The sequence below is a fragment of the Vanacampus margaritifer genome, chromosome 19, assembly GCF_051991255.1.
Source record: "Vanacampus margaritifer isolate UIUO_Vmar chromosome 19, RoL_Vmar_1.0, whole genome shotgun sequence".
Taxonomy (NCBI): domain Eukaryota; kingdom Metazoa; phylum Chordata; class Actinopteri; order Syngnathiformes; family Syngnathidae; genus Vanacampus; species Vanacampus margaritifer.
In genome coordinates this window covers 17,868,267-17,888,217 of record NC_135450.1, presented here as the reverse complement: position 1 = coordinate 17,888,217, position 19,951 = coordinate 17,868,267, and the positions used below count along the sequence as shown (strand labels likewise).

The following is a 19,951-nucleotide window of genomic DNA, read 5'->3' as shown; positions in this document are numbered from 1 at the left end:
ACATAAACACAACCTTTTTCTTTTTTATGGCAACGGTGGGGAAATAAACTTGAATTAAAACGTGAAAGAACTCACTTCACAAGTAGACAATGTAAATACATAACCCTAACCCAAATAATCCAATACAAATTAAGAACATAAAAGTATTACATTTAAACGACAGTTGGTTGCTTAAGTTGAACACGAGTCACGTGATAGGCGGATGTAGAGCAAGCGCCTCGATAAGAAGCAAACATCATGTGACAGTGCAGTGACGTACCCGGAAATACAAAGTACTGTGTCGACTTTGAAGAAGGAAAATGTCGATTAGCCAAAGTAGACAATCGTTTGTCAAGCCGGTGAGTTTTTCTTTGTTTCGTGTTTAACCTTTGAGTTTCAACTGACTCCACATTTTTGCTTATTTCAGGCCACTTTTTGGCACTTTTCTCACTTTGACGTTACGTCATGCACAACAGGCCCAACGACACAAATGTTTAAACCCTCGAACGGCTACATAAAAGAAAGAGTTGCAGTTTATATTATCTTTGAAAGGTTACATTATCAATCGATACTTCTCTTCTGTCAAATGATTGTCTTAAAAAAGCGTGATAGCGCGCCTTTCCGCCTTTAGCTGTTCTGACGTCATCTCGACTTTGTGCGCAGGCGATTCCGTTCTCATGGACCATCCAGGGTGGACTTCTTCCCGGCGAGATGATCCTCATCCAGGGAACGGTGCCTTCTGATGCCGACAGGTTGGCGCCGCTTTCAGACAGCCTCTTCCTCACCTGCTCCCCTTCCTCCTCTTCCTCACCTCACCTTCCTCTTCCTGACCCCTGCAGATAGGACTGCAAGAGGTGGCTGTAAAATAACATTTACGATTTGTTTTCCCAAAAATGTTTTTTTATTTTATTTGAATTTCCGTTTACTTGTGCACTGAAGAAAAAGTAAAGGATTTTTTTATTAAAAGTTTTGCCCCCCCCCCCCCCCACCTCCTCTCCCCTCTTTGGAGGGTGCTAAATAAAACGAAACATAAATCATCTTGGCAGGTTCCAGGTGGACCTGACATGCGGCAGCAGCGTGCAGCCGCGAGCCGATGTGATCTTCCATTTGAACCCGCGCATGAAGAAAGGTCACCTGGTGTGTAACACGCTCCAGGAGGGTCACTGGGGTTGCGAGGAGATCTTTCAGCGCATGCCCTTCGCCAGCGGCGCCCCCTTTGAGTTGCTGCTGCTCGCTCTCAGCGACCGCTTCAAGGTGACCGACGAAACCGACACTCTGCTCAAGTTGAATTGATGCTAAGCTAAACATGTCGCCCGCCGCGGCTTGCAGGTGGCGGTCAACGGCGCTCACGTGTTGGACTACAAACATCGCCTGCCGCTGGATCGGGTCAACACGCTGGCCGTCTCGGGAAAGGTCCGAGTTGACGCCGCCGCCGTCCTGCCGCAAGCTGTAAGCATCCGATTTTCTGACGGAAGTTGCCAATGCCGTGATGACGTGCCACGTGTCTCGTTTTGCAGGCGACGCCGTCATCGTCTGACGGCGAGCGGTCACGTTCGTCCGATGACGTCGCAAGCTCGCGCATGCTCGTCATGTCAGCTGAGCCGGTGAGAAAGAAAAAAACTTGACTTGCAAGCGATTTGAAACTCATTTGCAATATTTTTTTCTTTTTTCCGCAGCGTGGCGGGTTCCAAGGTGAGGTGGCGGGCGGGCTCTGTGCCAGCAGCAGCGTCGTCATCCGAGGACGAACCAATCACGCGGCGGAGAGGTACTCGGTCACACACCCACCCCGCCCCCACCCACCCCCGCAAAGAAGCCGGTTACCGCGACAACACGTTTGTACGTTTCCTTTCCAGGTTTACCGTCAACCTGCGCGTGGGCAGCAGCGACGACATCGCGCTGCACATCAACCCTCGTTTCAAACATCAAATGATTGTGCTGAACTCCTTCCTGTCCGGTTCCTGGGGCGTCGAGGAGCGCCGAGTGGATGTCTTCCCTTTTGGACCCGGACTCTACTTTGAGGTCATAAAAACACCACAATATCCAATTAATATGTATTGATCACTTGGTCTTAATGTCACACGAACTTTGACATGGCACTGGCACTTTTGTCACCACTAGAGAGAGCCTGTGTTACACTTTGGTACACGGGTTCCCTCTAGTGGTAGGCGAAATAATAACTAAATATGAACGGTGATGTATTCTAGAGGACTAAAAATAAATAAATGAGTACAATTGAAAATAAAAACATAATTCAAAAATTAAATACCAAAAAATAAATATAAATGGAAATTAAAACAAAATATAGTAAATAAAGTTTTTTTAAAAAAAAGATTCAAAAACTAAAACTAAATGTGGAAATAATTACAAAAATAAATACATAAATAGAATTAAATGTCAATCCATGAATAAAAACGCTCTGCTCTCCCATTTATTTATTTCAATGCTGCAGACGCTCTGACAGATCGAAATGTTATTCAAATGAGGGGGCGGTCTTAAGCATTGAACTCCGCTGTTGCAAACTGCCTTTCATTGGTCGAGTGAGCGGCTCGGCAAACAAGGAAGTCTTGCCGCCGCCGCCGCCGCCGCCGCCGCCGCCGCCGCTGGCTTGCATGGAGAGCTCCAGCATTGGACGACTATCTTGTCCACTGTCACCACAACTTGAAAGGCAATTTGCAATGGCGGAGTCCAACCCAAGACACACTTAAGACCGCCCCTTCAGTTGAATAACATTTCGTCCTGACAGCGTAGCGTCTACGAAATAAATGTGAGAGCAGAGCGTTTTTAATGGATTGAGATTTAATTCGATTTATATATTTATTTTTTGTATTCCGCATTTATTTTTAGAATCTCGTTTATTTTGTATTTATTTTTTACTTTTATTTATATTCCCAACTAGATTTATTTTTTTGTATTTAATTTTTGAATTGCATTTTTATATCCATTCTTAATTTTCTCTTTTCTTCATTTATTGATTGATGTACTTATTGTTCATTTTGGTCCTCCATAGTATTCAGTTTGTTAATTTAAAACTGTATTTGAATGCAGTAGTTTTTTGTTTGTTTATATTTTACTTTTTGACACTTGTGATGCATAATTTGAACATTAAAAAAATAGACATTGTGAGAGCAATTTAATCTTCAAATTTAGAATAAATTTTTTTCCAAAGCCACAAAGAACCCCATCAGATGACCAAACGAGCCGGATGGCGCCATGTTGTTGACGTGCGCCATCTTGTCGTTCAGATGATCATCCGGTGCGAAGCGGACTCGTTCCGCGTGGCCGTCAACGGCGTCCACCAGCTGGATTACAAATACCGCGTCCGAGACCTGCCAAGCGTCACGCGGCTGGAAGTGATCGGCGATCTGACGCTGATCGACGCCAAGCTGATGTGATGTCATCACGGCAAGGTGGGAAAACTGCGACTGCTGCTTCCTGTCTGGATGTCATCTTGCTAACTGCACTGAGCTAAAGGCAAACTTTTTTAATGAACAGATAACCACTCGCTGCCGCCGCCTTCTGTACAACTTTTAATTATGTAAAATGACAGAAATATAAATACATTAGCAACTCTCATATACATACAAATAAGAAACAATTTACAATAAAACAATCCCAGCATGCAACGGGACCAGTCATTGACTGCGTGAGGTTTCCATGGCAACGACGAGGAGGGTGCGGTCGCGTTCAAAAGTCGGCGTCTAGCGTGAAGGTGTTGTCGGTGGTGGCGGCCATGACGCCCATCCGCTGGTACTCGCCGACGCGTTTCTCAAAGAAGTTGGTCTTGCCCTCCAGGGAGATGTTCTCCATGAAGTCGAACGGGTTCTCCACACAGTACAGCTATAAAAACAGGAAAAAAGAAGAAGATGAGACAAACGGCGTGCGGGAAACGTTTGCTGATGCCCGGCGACCGTTCAGTCTGGCGTCTGTGTCGCGTCGCCGCCCGTCCGTCCGCCGGCGGGCCACATGCCCTGCGGCGTGACGTTGGCGGCGGCGCTCAGCCCCCATCATCGGCTGAGGTCCGGACCCCTGCGCCACTCATCATGACGGCCGCCGGCAAGCTCCCCCCCCCCGCCGGTCAGCTGACCTTGGCGAACCCCAGCTCCATCATGAGTCGGTCGGCCACAAACTCGATGTAGCGCTTCATCAGCTCGCAGTTCATCCCAATCAGCTTGACGGGCAGCGCCTGCGTCAGGAACTCCTGAAACGGCAGACGAACGTCAAGAAGGAAGGAGACGGACGGACGGACGGCGGCCGGCGCTCACCTGCTCGATCGCCACGGCGTTTTTGATGATGGACGTGACGGTGTCCTCGGACGGTTTGTTGACGAGGTGCTTGAACATCAGACACGCAAAGTCGCAGTGGAGACCCTGAAAGCACACCAACGCGTCAAAGGCGCGTCGAGGCACAAAATGGAAGACGCGTGATGGACGCCGGCGGGGCCCTGACCTCGTCTCTGCTGATGAGCTCGTTGGAGAAGGTGAGTCCGGGCATCAGGCCGCGTTTCTTCAGCCAGAAGATGGCGGCAAAGGAGCCGGAGAAGAAGATGCCCTCCACGGCGGCGAAGGCAACCACGCGCTCACCTGGAAACGAAACGGCCGCAATCCATCAATCAATCAATCCATCAATCAATCAATCAGCGGTCACCGGACGAGATGTCGACCAGCCGCTCATTACCGTAGGTGGCGTTCTTGTTGCCGATCCAGTTGAGCGCCCAGTCGGCCTTCTTCTTGATGCACGGCATGGTCTCGATGGCGTTGAACAAGTATTCCCTAACGGGTGCGAACATGGCGTCAAACACGTGCGAGCCAGCGCATCATCTTCATCATCATCATCATCAGCTGACCTCTCTTTGGGGTCTTTGATGTAGGTGTCGATGAGGAGGCTGTACATCTCCGAGTGGATGTTCTCCATGGCGATCTGGAAGCCGTAGAAGCAGCGCGCCTCCGTCACCTGAACTTCCTGTGTGAAGCGCTCCACCTGGCGGACACGGCGCAACATACGTGACCTCGGGAAGCGAACGTGGGAAGCAATTCAGCCGCCAGCAAAACGGTATTCATCGTACCAGGTTCTCGTTGACGATGCCGTCGCTGGCCGCAAAGAAGGCCAAGACGTGAGAGATGAAAAACTTCTCGTCTTCCTTCAGAACTTCCCAGTGCTGCGTGTCCTTGGACAAATCCACCTACGCACACGCTCACATGAGGACACGCTACATACGTGGTGACACGCGAGAGCTCGCTTGTGTGCGGACCTCCTCGGCGGTCCAGAAAGACGCCTCGGCCTTCTTGTACATGCGCCAGATGTCGTGGTATTGGATGGGGAAGATGACAAAGCGGCGGGGGTTGTCTTTCAGCAGAGGCTCCGCCTTCTCCTCGCCAAGATTCTTCTTCACGCCTTTGAGCTGAAACACAAGCGCAAATCTGTCACGCTGTGGTTTCCTTGCAGTACTTTTCATTTTTTCATAGGATTTTGTGTGCGTTGTGAACCATAATTTTAGATACGAGGGACCCAACTAAGACCGACAAACTAAAATGTTGAGCATTCAACCTGACTCCCGTTTGTGACGTCACGGACTAGGCCACACCCCTAACACGAACTGCAACAAAAAGTTATCTTGTATGTTATGTTTTTGTACGATAAAGTTCGTTTCTAGTGTGTGTGAGGGCGGGGCTGAATGGATTTATGAGGTCGTCAACACAACTCGCAAATCAGACTTGAATTTGGTGCGAAAAATTTGCATCTCGCTCGAAGCAGCTAAAGATGCACACTCACTCACACAAGCGGTTTGGCGCCCAAACGAGTCAACAAAGCGGCCTTTGCCAACTTGACCAAGTTACAAGACGACAACGAACGTTTGTTACTTTTGTCAATTTGCCGGTGAACAATGACTAGCTAAGGTGGCTAACCTGTGGCTAACACTTACCGGCGTCTCGGCGAAGATTTTGCGCGCGGTTTTGGACGCCAAGACGCGCGCCGAGTTCAGGCTTGGAGGCTGCGAGACCAAAAGAAGAATTCAGCAATACAAATTCGGACCATTTTGCAAGTTGCTCGCCGGCTTGACGATCGCTCACCGTGTTTTCTTTGTCCAGCGACATCTTACTGACGTCAGCGCTCAGCTTGTTCTCGTTGTTGTAGGCGGAAAGGGGCGAGCGAGCAGACTGCATTTTCACACGCACTAAAGTGGACGACTTCCAAGTACTTCGACTCAAAAAAGGCTAAGGTCACAAAGTGAAGCGAGCGGGATGGCGACTGACTGGTTAGCCGGTCGGGCGGTTGCGGGCTTTTTGTTGAAATCTTGGCGCCGGGAACACTGCGGACCAATCGGAGGGCAGCTCGCGCTATACTTTAAGTGTGACGCAACCGATAGACCAATCAGATGGCACACTCCTACCCACGTGACGTCTCGTCTCATTCTGGGGCAAGCTTGAAATTACAGTCTTACAAAAACAGCGCCAAAATGTTGTTACAAATTACTCAACTGCGATTTTAAGTCTTAAAGACATATTTGAACCTTCGCACGGTAAATCGGTGATTATTCCATTCCAATTTGAACCGAAAAAGACACACCGGCTACGTTTTCATTAAATTTTGGCACACATGTACATTGGAACCAAATTGTATGTATGCGCGCGCCCGTGTGAAAGCAGAATTTTAAACGATGGACTCAGAAACGTTTTCACAAAACCTGACAGTTATACGGACATTCTATTCGTATTTGGAGGTTAAAGTTTGTCGCAAAATTGCTATCTTGCAGCTGTCATTGTGGCGGCTGGTCAATGGAGGGCGCTATAGTCCGCAGAAGCATGTTATTTTGCTTGAGGAAATAAAATGATGAAAAGAGTCATAACAAAATACAAGTATTTATGCATACAGATGACGTCCAGCTAGGAATTGATTTCATTCAGCAACACGGAAGTGAAGTGACAAGGCCAGTCGTGCTGTTTAAATCATAAAATACAAATAAATAATATGTTAGGTCAAGATGAAATGAATTCATTCCAAAAAGTCAGTTGTGTATCTTAAGGAAATATGACATCGACATGACGGTTGTGTTGGTAAACGGTTCCGAAGTTGTTACACAAAGGTCCAAAAAGGCTGCATCGTTTGCAAAATGTGCTGTTATGTCGTAAAGCTGCTCACAAATTGTTTGCATGACTTTTTTTTTCAGACCAATACCAATTTCAGTATTCACACTTACGTTCTCACTGATACCAAGCACCAACACCGCAGATACTTTTGATCCATCAAATTTCAACGAACAAAATGAACAAATTCTTTCTTTCTTTCTGATGCACATGATTATTCGCTGATGTTTGCAGTATAGCGCCAACTACAGGCGAGGAAGACTTTCCCTCCTATTATTAGTGGCTGGTATGGACATGTTTTTAGAAGATCTGATACTGTGAAAAAAGACCTGACCAGCCTTATACCGATACATGTGATCGCTACTCGTCCATCTCTTGTTTGTGTCAAGTAGTTTTGCTGAGGAAAAAATGAGTCAAAAGATCCTTTTGTTAGTCGAAAGGCGAAGTGATTGATGTTCACTGCAGGTCCTCGATTACATTCCGTGACTTCATACAGCTGTACGTGTGCGTGTGTGCGTGCGTGCGTGCGTGTGTGTTTGCACACGTGTGCACTGAGGCGTGTTGTGAAGATAATGGAAAGCTAAGAGCGTGATTATTGTCCTCCACGCTGCGCCGCCTCGCTGATGTCCTTCAGGGCCGCCGGGAAAAGATGGAGCGGACTCGGCATGCGAGCTGCCGGGATGATCAGGACCGCTTTGGTAACTCTGGTCAGGACTTCAAAAACGACCTTCTCCTCTTCTCTGCGAGGGTCAGACATATTCCTGCCGGCTGTAACTGTCCTTCACATCTTTAGGGACCCGCTTGGAGGGGGACGCGTGCATCTTCTCCGCCGTAGGGGAGTCCACGCTAACCGGAGCTTTTTCCCGATTATGGCTTTGTGTCCGCGGGCAGCGGCGCTCCACCCGGGTCAAGGCGAACCCGTCGAGGTCCGTGGGGGTCGGGTAGTCGGACGAAGTCGACCCCGGGCAGGATAAACAAAAGATGACGCCTCCCGCCAAGAGGAAGCCGGCAGAGACGAAGGTGACGCAGAGCGCCCCCCCGGGCTGGTATTTGCTCCTGTCGGGGCGTCGGGCACTCATGAAGGCGGCCACCACCTCCGAGGTGAACCAGGAAGCGGGGCCCAGGCACAGGGCGCCGGCCAGGACGAAGAAGCCCCCCGCCGCCAAGGCCGTGCGCCCCTTGGCTCGGGGGCCGCCCCCCCAGCGGGTGCACCGCAGCCCTAAAGAGGCCAGGCACAAACCGAAGACCGCCAGCAGGCACGACAGGACCATGGCGGCCCGCGTGGTCTGCAGGTAGGGGGGCGGGGCCAGCGGCGAGTTGTTGGTGGTGCAGCTGAAGACGCCGGCCCCGTACCACACGCAGTCCATCCAGAGCCCCCGCGTGTGCCACATTGGGGCCACCATACTGGACCACGCCCGGATGCTCACCTGCCAGTTGGGCAGCAGCGTGGCCACCGTGGCGCCCACCGTCCCCAGCAGTGCCAGCGCGAACGCCAGGATCTGCGCCGCCGCCGACAGCATCGCTGCGACGCCAGGCAGCAGGCCTGAAAGCAACACAGGTTCAAGAATAGAAGAGGAAGTACAGATTGAGAAGGTAGAAATGGACAAACTTCAGAAGGTGGGACAACAAATGAAAGTGTGAGAGTGTGTACGAAAACCGAAGAGAACAAAAGAGACAAGAAGTTCGATCTGGGGTTCGAGGTGCATTAAGGGTGGATTTGTCCCCATAATCAGCTTCCATTGAGTCAACGATATGAAACATGTTCATTATTTACGAGCAAAAACATTCACGCGTGTGAGGACAGTCGACATCTTCCGAGTCAGATTTCGCAAAACCGTGAACAGAGTGCCCGGCAACAACGGGGCGCTAAAGAAAACAAAATACCGTATGTCTTAGCCGTTATGTTTTATGGTTATTAAAGTGGCGTCCGTAGATTCCAAGAAAAGCAACTTTTTCTTGACCACGCCATTTGTCTGGTTTCTTCGGAAGCAATCGCACGACGTATGCTATCGTTATTCATTTTAGAGCTCATGAAAAAAAATCTGTCAAAATTCTGTAAAACAGCCAGGAGCGAAGTGGGTTGCTTCAGTGGAAGTGGCTGCCAGTCAATGAGTTAAATCGATTGAAAGAACATAAAGGCATCGGATGAGAGACTGTAAAACATATTTTAAAAAGTGCATGAAAGCGTGTAAGCGAGCGTGACGGACGCACAGCTGAGTCCTCGGGGGGGGGGGTGTACCCCGGGGTGTACCCCAGGGTGTACCCCATCATGAGCATTTACAGGCGCAGCGTCCCTTGGGAGGACGATCCAAATGTGAAGGCTGCGTCGGTCTCACCTGCACGGGACTGCGACGCTCTCCAAGTAGCGATTCCCCTCCGTCGCCGTGGCAACCACACACGCAATCACGCAATCTCACATCCTGGACACTTTGTGGAAGCACTTGCAGTCTCACCTGAAGGTCACCGTCGGCCGGACGGCTTCCGATCTGACCACTCCTCGTCACGGGACGCTGGCCGTATGTCCCGCTCCGGTCCTGGTTCTTGTTTTGGCCCCTTTGGAGAGGACCATTGAAAGGGTTTTTGCTTGCAGTGCTGCTGCGGTCCGATGAAAAAAAGTGGTGCGTGGCTTTCGCTGATAAAGACGTCGTCTTTGTGCAATCAAAGTCAGGCAGTCATGTGACCCTCTGCAACACGCTGATAAGGTCCCGGTCCCCCCCCCCAAATCACCAGTGACGGACCCCGCAGTGGGCAACCGTGCCCCACCCCCAACCCGTTATTACAATGTTATCATCGAAACAAGGCAGCGCGCCCCATCAGTCGCCAAAAACTGCCCGAGTGCATCGGCGGCGCCGAATAACGGACCACCTTCAGCTTGATGATCGCCGCAGTGATGTCATGCTGGCAGGACGCCGCCCATTTGGAGGCGGAGTCGTTTCAACGCCGGCGGTCGGTTGGTGTCGGAGCGTGAAACGGCGCAGAGGTACAAATGCATCAGAACCTCACCGACGTCCTGATGTCACGGGTCGTTAGGGTCCAAATCAGGAGTCCCATTATGAAGCCTTCAGCTTCCGTTGAAACGAAACCTTCCAAAGTCTTCCAAAGTCCAGCAAGATCCTGGAACAAAATGTCTACTGTCATCCACTAATCAATAACTCATTGGTTATCCAAAGAATTAACAACTATTGCGATAATGAATCGATGACAGTGGCGAGTTTTTGGCGGATGCTAAGACTAGCCTGAACGAGTAATACTATGAAATCAACACATTCTTGCTTTTTTTAGTATTTCATTTTCAATATTTTGAGTTTGCTCCACTTAAATTGAGGAATAGCAATTACATTTGAGCATCATCATGTCTTTGTGACTTCAATTAGCTTCATTGAAAGCCCCAGTTTGACCTTTCACCCCACAATCAGGGCCATAATTGTTTAACCATCTGGCACAAATGATACCATCACCCCCACCCAACAAGACTCCAGCGGCACCCCAACCCCCCCTTTACAATCTCACACACACACACACACACACACCTCATCTGTGTCCGTCATGCTTTGGCGCGTGAGGACAAACGTGAGCGCGCACACGCACAGCAAGCAGAAGCATGAACACAATCGCGTCAACAAAACACTTGAGAAGTTGAGACATGCAAACGTCACAACTCAAATGAGTGATACAAGTCCATTAAGTCAAGCGCCCCCTAAAGGTAAAACGGGATATTGAGCTCAAGCCACTTATGGATATAAAGGAAAAAGATTGCCGTTTCAAGTTTGACATTTATTAAGTCAAGGTGACAGAAAAAAATAAACAAGCAAACTTTCGACATGCGGATTGTGGTACAAATGAGCATCAGTGGAAGATAAGCGAGTTTTTCTTGGCTGGACTTTCACGTTTTGGATCTTTTCGCAGGCGGTTGAAGATCCGACTTGTGCGTTTTTTCTGCCTCATCATCGCTGTCCTCGTCGTCTTCTTCGTCATCTGCAGCAGAGGAATCATTTTGTTAACTTTATCATTACAGTATTGCATTCCGAGCTTACGTCACAACTTGCTCAAAATGACGCTCTCCACTCATTGAAAAGCATTAGACTTTAATGGATCGTTGTCATTTCATTAGTGAGGATTATTTTGATTTCAAAATGTGATGAAATGTCGTTTCAGACTACTATAACAATCTACTTAGTTTGTATGCTAGTCACGGGCAAAAGCAATAGTCAACGCGCTGCTTGTTTACACTGTGTAATGAAAGCGTTTGGAAATAAGAGAAATGCCCGGATGTTCGGAATGCAAATTGAGAACATTTGTCAATTTGCATCCTGGGTGCTCACCACCAACTGCGCAGTCTCCGGCGACTCTTTCCTTCTCCACGAGCTCGCTGAGAAGCCGCGAGACGTCCTGACTAATTTTCTGAATCCCTGCGATCACAGACGAGAGTGTGTTCTCGACCGGAACGTTTATTTGTTGGACTTTGTCAGCTCGTCCATCTCTGAATTTTAGCTCCGCTGTAAGTACGGCAGCCGCCATCTTTACTACACTAATCTCTGACGTCACCACGCGCAGTATGCTTAACGTACATAAAATATACAACAAAAAATATCCCGCATCTCTCTTTAGAGGTCTAAATCGTTTTAAATTAAAAGTTTAGTGTTCGTTTTTTTGGGGAAATTAACTGTGACCTCTAACCTTTGTATACCGCGAAATTAAATTGCGGAAGTAAACCGGATGTTGTCGTCGGAAACTCAGCGTATCATAGATATCAAATATAACTAGATCTCGCACTGAGCGACTATCAGACACAATGTTTGATAGTAATACCGAATTTATATCTACTATTTAGCACCACAGTAATAGTATTAACATAGATGTTTACAGTACATATATATTCAATGTGTTTGACCGTACGCGTTTACGAAGCAGAGTTGCCACATCCAACAGGGCGGACGCTGTCAATGTGGGCTCTATTTAAAAGTGATGTCTATGGCGGTAGCCTAGCGCTTTGGACCGCAAAGTCTCGTCGTGTGCGAATCTCGGTGGACGGATAGCAAGCGATTGTTTTGCACCGCTGGTTTCCCCTCTGATTTCTACCAGTAGACTTTCTTTGGTAAGCCAGTTTTTATTTTGACCAATAATAGTCTCTAGTGGCCATTTTGGCACAAGCAGCTTGCTCGTTCGCCAGGACGCTAACTAGCTAGCATTGCGTACAGTGGCGCATCTTGCATGCAATCGTAAACACGACCGGGGCTTTTCTTCCCGAGCCTCTTCATTGGCAGTACAATTTAGCATTAGATTCAGATTGAATACGTTTATTTGTCATCAAATTAACAACACTACGGTAGCAGTGAGCAATGAAATGATCCTTTGCTAGTGTCCCTCCGGTGATAAAAAAGAATCCACTATTTTAAAAGAGCAATTTCATATAATGAAAAATAAATACTAAAGGAAAGTGTGAATAGGGATGATACAATTAGAACAATTTAAAAACGATGACAGTTTAATTAGTTGGCAGAATGGAGCGGGTCAAACGGGGCTGATGCTTTTAGGGACTGTTGGAAAAACAAACAATCAATTTAACCACCTGGTTACACACGCAATATGATGTGTAAAAATGTTGCTATTTGACAATTCAAGTAGTGCACAATGTAAACATCCATGTGATTACAAAACAAAAGTTTGACAGGTTGTGACGCCATCTGTTCAGGAGTCGCTCGCGCGTGTCGAAGCCGTTTTGTCTTGTGGTTCTGGCTGCGATGCTGCAGGAGGGATTCTTCACATCTTTTTTTTTTTGTCAAATTGTCCACATGCCAAAATGTTGTGACAGGCGAAGATGTCCGAGGAGCAGACCGTGTCGTTGGTGGACGTCCTGGAGGAGGACGAGGAGCTGGAAGAAGAAGCTTCCGCCGTGTTGGCCGGAAGCGACTCGGACCACTGCTCGTATCCTCAGGTGAGCGCCGCCAACGTCGCAATGGCGCAATCGAGAAGAAAGAAAGCGGATGGCTCGCTCGTGTTTTTCACGTGTCCAGGTCACGGAAATCTGTAACGTAAATAGTGCTTCATATATTTAGAAAAACTCAAATGAATCGTTTTTCTTCAAACTTGCTGTAAAAATAATTCAAATGAACTGAAACTCACCAAAAGTCCAATGTGAAAGTGATGCGCGCTCGTTGATGCGCGCTCGTTGATGCGCGCTCGCTGATGCGCGCTCGCTGATGCGTGCTCATTGTTGCGTGCAGGGCTACGTGAAGCGTCAGGCCTTGTACGCCTGCAACACGTGCACCCCCAAAGGAGGCCAAGCAGCCGGCGTGTGTTTGGCGTGTTCCTACAAGTGCCACGAAGGCCACAACCTGTTTGAGCTCTACACCAAGAGGTGACGACCTTTCACCTCTGCGTCCGTCGCCCGTGACGGACGCTTAATCAAGTCGTTGTTCTCTTCAGGAACTTTCGCTGCGACTGCGGAAACGGCAAGTTTACCGACGCGCCGTGTAAACTCTTTCACGTGAGTTATGGGACGTTCTTTGTCTTTCTTTTTTTTTTTCTCGCGCGTGTCCTCACGCGTCGTGACGTGTGTTTTTGTCAACCAGGACAAAGAGGACGTCAACGGCCTGAATAAATACAGTCACAACTTCTTCGGCGAGTACTGCACCTGCGGCCGGCCGTACCCTGACCCCGAAGACCAGGTGACCCTCTTGACAGTCTGTGATTGGCTGTGGACACCAGAAAAAAAAAACCCCGTCACGGATCTTCTCATTGATTGTCTTGTCAGGTGGAGGACGAAATGATCCAGTGTGTCTTGTGCGAGGACTGGCTGCACGGCCGGGTGAGATCTCGTTGACTTTAAGGCCTGTCTTGTTTAACCATAGATAAAAAAAAGGGTCGAAAATGGCACTTTGAATTTTTTACTTTTTTTTTTAAACCAATCAATCGAGCTATTCCATGTTTACAATAGCGATAATGGCTGATTATCGGCACCAATATTGGACATTTTGACCAATATCAGTTTTGAAAAAGGTCAATCTAAACCATTTTAATTTTAGGGAACGGTTCATTTCAATTTTCAGTTCACTTTATATGAGATGTTGCCGACCCTGGCAACTTTCTGAACTTTTTGTTTGTGTTCCACATCAAAACAAAAAATGTGAAAGTTTTAAGATTTCATCTTTTTTATTTTGGAAAAATAAACATTTACTGTAGAAAATTATACAGAGCTATGATATTTAATTGTCTAAGCTGCCATTTAACTTTTTAAGACATACTGATAACCTTGAGAGTTCCCTGAACATTTCGTCTTTTGTCCAAGATTTATAAAAATAAAAATAAAACTTCTATATTTTGAAAAGCCTGAAAAGTTGTTCAATTAACATTACAATAAGGAATAGAAAACATGAACATTGGCTCCAAATATTGCTTATCGGCCTCCCTGACTAATAAATCGATATCGGCTTTGAAAAAATATTGGTCTATGGGGGAGGGGCGGGGGGGGGGGGGTGTCTGAATTCCATGTCCACATTCAGGAGATGGAAGCGCCGTCTGTCGTCAGCTGAACGTACTTCAGGACCGTCACAAATTGGCATGAAGCAAAAAGTAGAGCCGCCATTTTTGTTTCTGAAACTGAATTATCTTTATTTGCAGCTGAAATGTTGTTACTACTTAAGCTGTAAATTTATTTGTATCTTTTGCATAAATAGAAAAGCTATATTAAGCATCTTTTTCAAATGGCGGGCCACTAAAAATGGCCAGGCGGGCCACAAATGGCCCCCAGGCCGTAGGTTGGATGTCACATAGGATCTTTTTGTAAAAGCTGAAATGAAACTAATTGTTGGGTTTTCAGCACCTGGGCTGCGACGTTCCCGACGGCGTTGAGCTGCAGGAGATGATCTGCGAGTCGTGTATGACGACAAACGTCTTCCTGTGGAGCTACGCCGCACACCTGGCGGGTAAGGACGGCGGCGGGAATTTCCTTGGACAAAGGCCCCTCGCCGACCCGCCTCCGATCCAGTTCCAGGTGGAGCGGTCCAGTCGGAGACGGTCGCGGCCAAAGAGGCCACGTCCTCGTTACGGGCTCAGACGGACGAGGCTGCCGAGCCCAGCCGGAAACGAGGTCGTGTGGAGGGCAAAGAGGGTCCCGCTTGCAGGCTGAAGGCGTTGGAGGCCTCGGGTGTCAAGCGGGTCCGGTCCGGGGCGGTCTTTTGGCCTTCCGGTTGGCGCTCGGAGCTGTGCCGCTGCGACGCCTGTCAGGTGCGAGCGCAGCCACTTCCTGTTGGCCGGCGGCGGGCGTCCTCACGTCTGGCTTTGCGTTCAGGGGCGGCTGGCGGAGGCGGGTCTTTCCTTCCTGCCGGACGAGTCGGACACGGTCCTGGCGTACGAGAATAAAGGCAAGCGGCAGGAAGGCGACGCGCCGGCTCCCGACCCGCTCATGTCGGCGCTGGACAACCTCAACCGCGTCCAGCAGCTGGAAATCATCCACGGTAAAAAAAAACAAAAAAAAACGAGAAGCCCAAAAAAGCTCATCGCAAATCAATCGCTGACTGGCTTCTACTTCCTGTCAGGATACAACGACATGAAGAGCGAGCTCAAGGACTTCCTGCAGACGTTTGCCGCTGAAGGAAAGGTCAGCGGCTTCTTTGATTGGCACGTAGACAAAAGTAGTGCTTTAGTGACATCTTGGCGTCAAGGAACTACGTTGAGGCCAGTTGATGACTTTCAGCTGGACAGGAATAGTGCTTTGGCGCCATCATGGCTGAAGTGAGTTGAGGAGTTTCATTTTGACAAAAGTAGTGCTTTGGTGCCACACAACTACAAAGTGAGTTTGCGTTGGGCAGAAGTAGTGCTTTGGCGCCATCTCTGTGCCAAATGACTACGTAGAAGTGAGTTGAGGAATTGTGTTTTAACAAAAGTAATGCTTCGGCGCCATCTCTATCCACTTTTAAGTGCCAATTTGACAATGAGGTGACCTTTCCCGTGTCATAGGTCGTGACCTCCGATGACATCCGTCAGTTCTTCGAGCTTCAACAAAGTCGCAAACGACGACAAGTGGACGGCCGCTTCCACTGCGCCTGATGACCTCTGACCTTTCCCCCGTCACGACCTCTGACCCCCCCCCTTCCCGTCACGACCTCTGACCTACTCCCCGTCACGGGCCGGACGCTGCGCTCGCTCACCTCCCAAAAATGTTTTCTCGCTTTCCTTTCCAATGACAAATAAAACACTTTTGGGATTTTGCTTCGTTTTGGGCTTCAAACGCGATCGACAGCCAGTAAACGGGAAGTGACATCAGCGTTGACCTTTGACCTCCGTGGAGAAGGAAGCGCCAAGTCCAACTTTGACGGGATCCTGAAGGGTAATGACCAGCTTTATTTTTCATGTTCATTGAATACCTTGTTGACGCATCACACGCGCTACGATCAAGACCAATCACAGCCCACCTGTTTGACGGCTTCGGTCATGTGACCTTAGCAAACTGAACCTTCATTGGTCGTTACCCGAGCCCTCAACGCACGTGACGTCCTCTTTAGTCGACAGCAAAATGTCTTTTTAAAGGTATTGCACATAAAAATGTAACAAAAAAATCAATCACAAACTAAAACAAGTGCTTTAAAAAAATGATTGTCCATTTTGTTAATTTCTTTTGTGGTGCGTTCGAGATGATTTTATTTTGCTGTTACTTTTTGAGCAAAAGAAAGAAGGAAGGTCCAAGTTGCCTTTGGGAATTGGAATTTACTGTACTTCATTACACAATATTTGCTAACAGTTTTGTTTTGTAATCTTGCACTGGACAAATATTCTTCGTACTGTATTGTAGTCATTCATGGTAGTACGCTAGCACGCCACATGGTGGCGCCTCATCAAATTTCCTATGCTACTAGGTCACTACAATGGAGGTCCAAAAATCCCCAAAATAAAAACGGATATGAAAAATAGAATTCAAAATTTACATAAATGAGAAAATGGTTGGATGAAAAAAAAAGTGTGTATATATATATATATATATATATATATGCATATACTTTGACCTTTTTCTGAGCTGTTTTTTGTGGCGGGTCGGTCCTGGTACTCGGACCGCTGAGATCTCTCACAAGTAACACCTGCTACAGCTGAATGGATGTTTTTTTTTTGTCTACAAAATAAGTGCTTGTGGAAATTCTTTTCTCCTTTTGGCTAGCCAACATTAGCCTAGCTTATCTACCTCCTCAACTCTCCAAAACACTTTACAGTATTTGTGTATTGAGAAAATTAGGAAAACTAAAGTGAAAAATCCAAAAGTATTGTAACGTGCGTGCGTGCTGTTGACAGCAGCATGTGTTTCTTCAAACATGTTTCTATCACGTCAGGTCTTTTGTTCTGGAAACAAAATGTAATTAGCTGTTCTGTTGACTCTTTCAATTCCCCAGACCACCACTCCCCCCCCCCTCCCCCTCCCCCGACTATAACCCCCACGGCGTATGAGCAGCAAGTGAAGACGACATCATCTGAGGTTGAGCAGCACTCATCAGAATGGCGCTGAAGGTGGCATCAGGTTTTCTCTGCGGTCCCAAGCAGTTTTTGCTGAAGGCGAACGCGGCCTCGGTCTACAGCAAACCCCCCAAGGAGCGCATCGGAGCCGGGGTAAGGAAACCTTTCGGTATGGCGTGATAATGACAGATGATGTGTCGCGGGCCTGCATGGAACTTGATGACTATTAAGATTTCTTTATTTTTTTCTCCTCCCGTCTATTTGGGGTGTAATTCCATAGTCGACCACTAGATGACGGCACACTAGCTACATGAAGCCCAAAGTGGCATTTAGCCTGGACAAAAATGTCCAATCATTTTTTGATTTGATTTTTTTCTCCTCTGTGAGCCGGCACCTTATTGTGGTGGAGGAGTTTGTGTTGTCTGGGGCTTTACGCCCCTGCCAGGGTCACCCGTGGCAAACAGGGTGAGGGGCCAGACAAAGCACGGCTCATGTCCCACCGGCGGGAGGCCCCGGGGACGACCTAGGACACGCTGGAGAGGCTTTGTCTCTCAGCTGGCCCGGGAACGCCTTGGGATAACGCCGGAGGAGCTGGTTGAAGTGGCTGGGGAGAGGGAAATGGAGAAGTTGAAAATGGAGAACGTTGAAATAAACAACTGTGTGTGTGTGTGTGTGTTTTTTTACTCTGTCTGATAGCAAAGTATTTTTGTCATGTCGGTGTTTGCCGTGACCATGTTGGCGCCGGCTGGCTGGATTGTCCATCATCTGCCCGAGTATCGCCGGAGGTCCCGCCAGAAGGCCGACAGATGACCGCCTGTGCCTCCTCATTATAAAACCGCAATAAAAACCAAACTTCTTCTCTTTGTTCAATTCTTCTCTCAAGGAAAGTCGCGTAGCAACATTCCCGAGCCTTCCCATCCATGGTTGTTAAAACAAAAAACATTTATTCGTTTAAAAAAATACTGGTTTAAAATACATGTTTTTTAAAATTAAAATAAACACCTTATTTTACATGGTCGTTAAAAAAAAAAGTTTAATTTAAAAATTTTTTTTATAGTAAGGTATTTTTTTCCCTTTTTTTTGAATTTTTATTTTTTTAAATGACCATGTATAGTAAGGCGTTTTTTTCATAAAAAAACACGACCATGTATAGTAAGGCGTTTTTTTTTCCCTTTTTTTTCCCCCGTTTTTTTCATAAAAAACACGACCATGTATAGTAAGGCTTTTTTGTTTCCTTTTTTTTTTTTTTTTCGTTTTTTTCATAAAAAACACGACCATGTATAGTAAGGCGTTTTTTTTCCCTTTTTTTTCCCCGTTTTTTTCATAAAAAACATGACCATGTATAGTAAGGCGTTTTTGTTTCCCTTTTTTTTTTTTTTTTCATAAAAAACGCGACCATGTATAGTAAGGCGGTTTTTTTCCCTTTTTTTTTGATTTTTTTTTTAAATGACCATGTATATAGTAAGGCGTTTTTTTCATAAAAAAACACGACCATGTATAGTAAGCCGTTTTTGTTTCCCTTTTTTTTATTTTTTTATTTTATTTAAATTTTTTTCACAAAAAAACACGACCATGTATAGTAAGCCGTTTTTGTTTCCCTTTTTTTTTTTGTCGTTTTTTTCATAAAAAACCCGACCATGTATAGTAAGGCGTTTTTGTTTCCCTTTTTTTTTTTAAATTTTTTTCTTCGTTTTTTTCATAAAAAAACACGACCATGTATAGTAAGGCGTTTTTTTCCCCTTTTTTTTTCCCCCCCCGTTTTTTTCATAAAAAACCCGACCATGTATAGTAAGGCGTTTTTGTTTCCCTTTTTTTTTTTAATTTTTTTTTTTCATAAAAAAACACGACCATGTATAGTAAGGCGTTTTTGTTTCCTTTTTTTTTTTTAAAAAAAAATTTTCATAAAAAAACACGACCATGTATAGTAAGGCGTTTTTGTTTCCCTTTTTTTTTTTTTTATTTTTTTTTTTCTTCGTTTTTTTCATAAAAAAACACGACCATGTATAGTAAGGCTTTTTTGTTTCCCTTTTTTTTTTTTTCCGTTTTTTTCATAAAAAAACACGACCATGTATAGTAAGGCTTTTTTGTTTCCCTTTTTTTTTTTTCTCGTTTTTTTCATAAAAAACATGACCATGTATAGTAAGGCTTTTTTGTTTCCCTTTTTTTTTTTTCTCGTTTTTTTCATAAAAAACATGACCATGTATAGTAAGCTGTTTTTGTTTCCCTTTTTTTTTTTTAATTTTTTTCTTCGTTTTTTTCATAAAAAAACACGACCATGTATAGTAAGGCGTTTTTTTTCCCTTTTTCCCCCCCCCCCCCGTTTTTTTCATAAAAAACCCGACCATGTATAGTAAGGCGTTTTTTTTCCCCGTTTTTTTCATAAAAAACCCGACCATGTATATATAGTAAGGCGTTTTTGTTTCCCTTTTTTTTTTAAATTTTTTTCTTCG

The 19,951-nt window shown here is 46.4% G+C and overlaps 4 protein-coding genes and 2 long non-coding RNA genes across 7 annotated transcripts; 3 read left to right on the top strand and 3 right to left on the bottom strand.

Moving 5' to 3' along the window:
- The first annotated feature begins 236 nt into the window (after positions 1-236).
- LOC144039883 (galectin-8-like) lies at positions 237-3,602 on the top strand. Its single transcript, XM_077553619.1, has 8 exons — positions 237-338; positions 643-731; positions 1,026-1,233; positions 1,309-1,428; positions 1,497-1,583; positions 1,656-1,744; positions 1,833-1,998; positions 3,222-3,602. Exons 1-8 carry the CDS (start codon positions 300-302, stop codon positions 3,369-3,371), a joined length of 948 nt encoding a protein of 315 aa, XP_077409745.1. The 5' UTR covers positions 237-299; the 3' UTR covers positions 3,372-3,602.
- Positions 3,490-7,282, bottom strand: LOC144039877 (ribonucleoside-diphosphate reductase subunit M2-like). Its single transcript, XM_077553609.1, has 11 exons — positions 7,175-7,282; positions 6,048-6,914; positions 5,900-5,968; positions 5,228-5,377; positions 5,042-5,158; positions 4,823-4,956; positions 4,654-4,748; positions 4,426-4,559; positions 4,242-4,346; positions 4,064-4,177; positions 3,490-3,816 (listed from the first exon to the last, which is right to left on the bottom strand). The coding sequence occupies exons 2-11, from the start codon at positions 6,138-6,140 to the stop codon at positions 3,664-3,666; spliced, it is 1,164 nt and encodes a 387-aa protein (XP_077409735.1). The 5' UTR covers positions 6,141-6,914; positions 7,175-7,282; the 3' UTR covers positions 3,490-3,663.
- Positions 7,283-7,429: 147 nt separating this feature from the next.
- Positions 7,430-9,756, bottom strand: LOC144039884 (claudin-20-like). Its single transcript, XM_077553620.1, has 2 exons — positions 9,515-9,756; positions 7,430-8,604 (listed from the first exon to the last, which is right to left on the bottom strand). The coding sequence occupies exon 2, from the start codon at positions 8,579-8,581 to the stop codon at positions 7,811-7,813; it is 771 nt and encodes a 256-aa protein (XP_077409746.1). The 5' UTR covers positions 8,582-8,604; positions 9,515-9,756; the 3' UTR covers positions 7,430-7,810.
- Positions 9,757-10,820: 1,064 nt separating this feature from the next.
- On the bottom strand, positions 10,821-11,533 carry LOC144039890 (uncharacterized). Its single transcript, XR_013289549.1, has 2 exons — positions 11,384-11,533; positions 10,821-11,036 (listed from the first exon to the last, which is right to left on the bottom strand). It is a non-coding gene; the product is annotated as an uncharacterized LOC144039890 (long non-coding RNA).
- LOC144039880 (putative E3 ubiquitin-protein ligase UBR7) lies at positions 11,410-16,271 on the top strand. 2 transcript variants are annotated; one of them, XM_077553616.1, is made up of 11 exons: positions 11,410-11,559; positions 12,874-12,996; positions 13,286-13,419; positions 13,488-13,548; positions 13,634-13,729; positions 13,816-13,869; positions 14,881-14,986; positions 15,049-15,287; positions 15,352-15,517; positions 15,599-15,660; positions 16,020-16,271. In XM_077553616.1, exons 2-11 carry the CDS (start codon positions 12,880-12,882, stop codon positions 16,107-16,109), a joined length of 1,125 nt encoding a protein of 374 aa, XP_077409742.1. In that variant the 5' UTR covers positions 11,410-11,559; positions 12,874-12,879; the 3' UTR covers positions 16,110-16,271. The 2 variants fall into 2 exon arrangements, with proteins under 2 accessions (XP_077409742.1, XP_077409740.1); XM_077553614.1 differs by lacking the exon at positions 11,410-11,559 and adding an exon at positions 11,819-12,156.
- A 1,235-nt stretch (positions 16,272-17,506) lies between these two features.
- On the top strand, positions 17,507-18,360 carry LOC144039891 (uncharacterized). Its single transcript, XR_013289550.1, has 2 exons — positions 17,507-17,654; positions 18,198-18,360. It is a non-coding gene; the product is annotated as an uncharacterized LOC144039891 (long non-coding RNA).
- Positions 18,361-19,951: the final 1,591 nt, after the last annotated feature.

Excerpts from the sequence above, each read along its gene's own strand:
- LOC144039884 (XM_077553620.1), bottom strand. The coding sequence starts at position 8,581 with ATGCTGTCGGCGGCGGCGCAGATCCTGGCGTTCGCGCTGGCACTGCTG.
- LOC144039877 (XM_077553609.1), bottom strand. The coding sequence starts at position 6,140 with ATGCAGTCTGCTCGCTCGCCCCTTTCCGCCTACAACAACGAGAACAAG. Across the intron at positions 4,957-5,041 it reads GCATCGTCAACGAGAACCTG|GTGGAGCGCTTCACACAGGA; the intron begins GTACGATGAATA and ends CGTGTCCGCCAG. Across the intron at positions 4,560-4,653 it reads CAACAAGAACGCCACCTACG|GTGAGCGCGTGGTTGCCTTC; the intron begins GTAATGAGCGGC and ends TTTCGTTTCCAG.
- LOC144039883 (XM_077553619.1), top strand. The coding sequence starts at position 300 with ATGTCGATTAGCCAAAGTAGACAATCGTTTGTCAAGCCG. Across the intron at positions 1,584-1,655 it reads TCGTCATGTCAGCTGAGCCG|CGTGGCGGGTTCCAAGGTGA; the intron begins GTGAGAAAGAAA and ends TTTTTTCCGCAG. Across the intron at positions 1,999-3,221 it reads GACCCGGACTCTACTTTGAG|ATGATCATCCGGTGCGAAGC; the intron begins GTCATAAAAACA and ends CTTGTCGTTCAG.
- LOC144039880 (XM_077553616.1), top strand. The coding sequence starts at position 12,880 with ATGTCCGAGGAGCAGACCGTGTCGTTGGTGGACGTCCTGGAGGAGGAC. Across the intron at positions 13,730-13,815 it reads ACCCTGACCCCGAAGACCAG|GTGGAGGACGAAATGATCCA; the intron begins GTGACCCTCTTG and ends TTGTCTTGTCAG. Across the intron at positions 15,288-15,351 it reads GCCGCTGCGACGCCTGTCAG|GGGCGGCTGGCGGAGGCGGG; the intron begins GTGCGAGCGCAG and ends CTTTGCGTTCAG.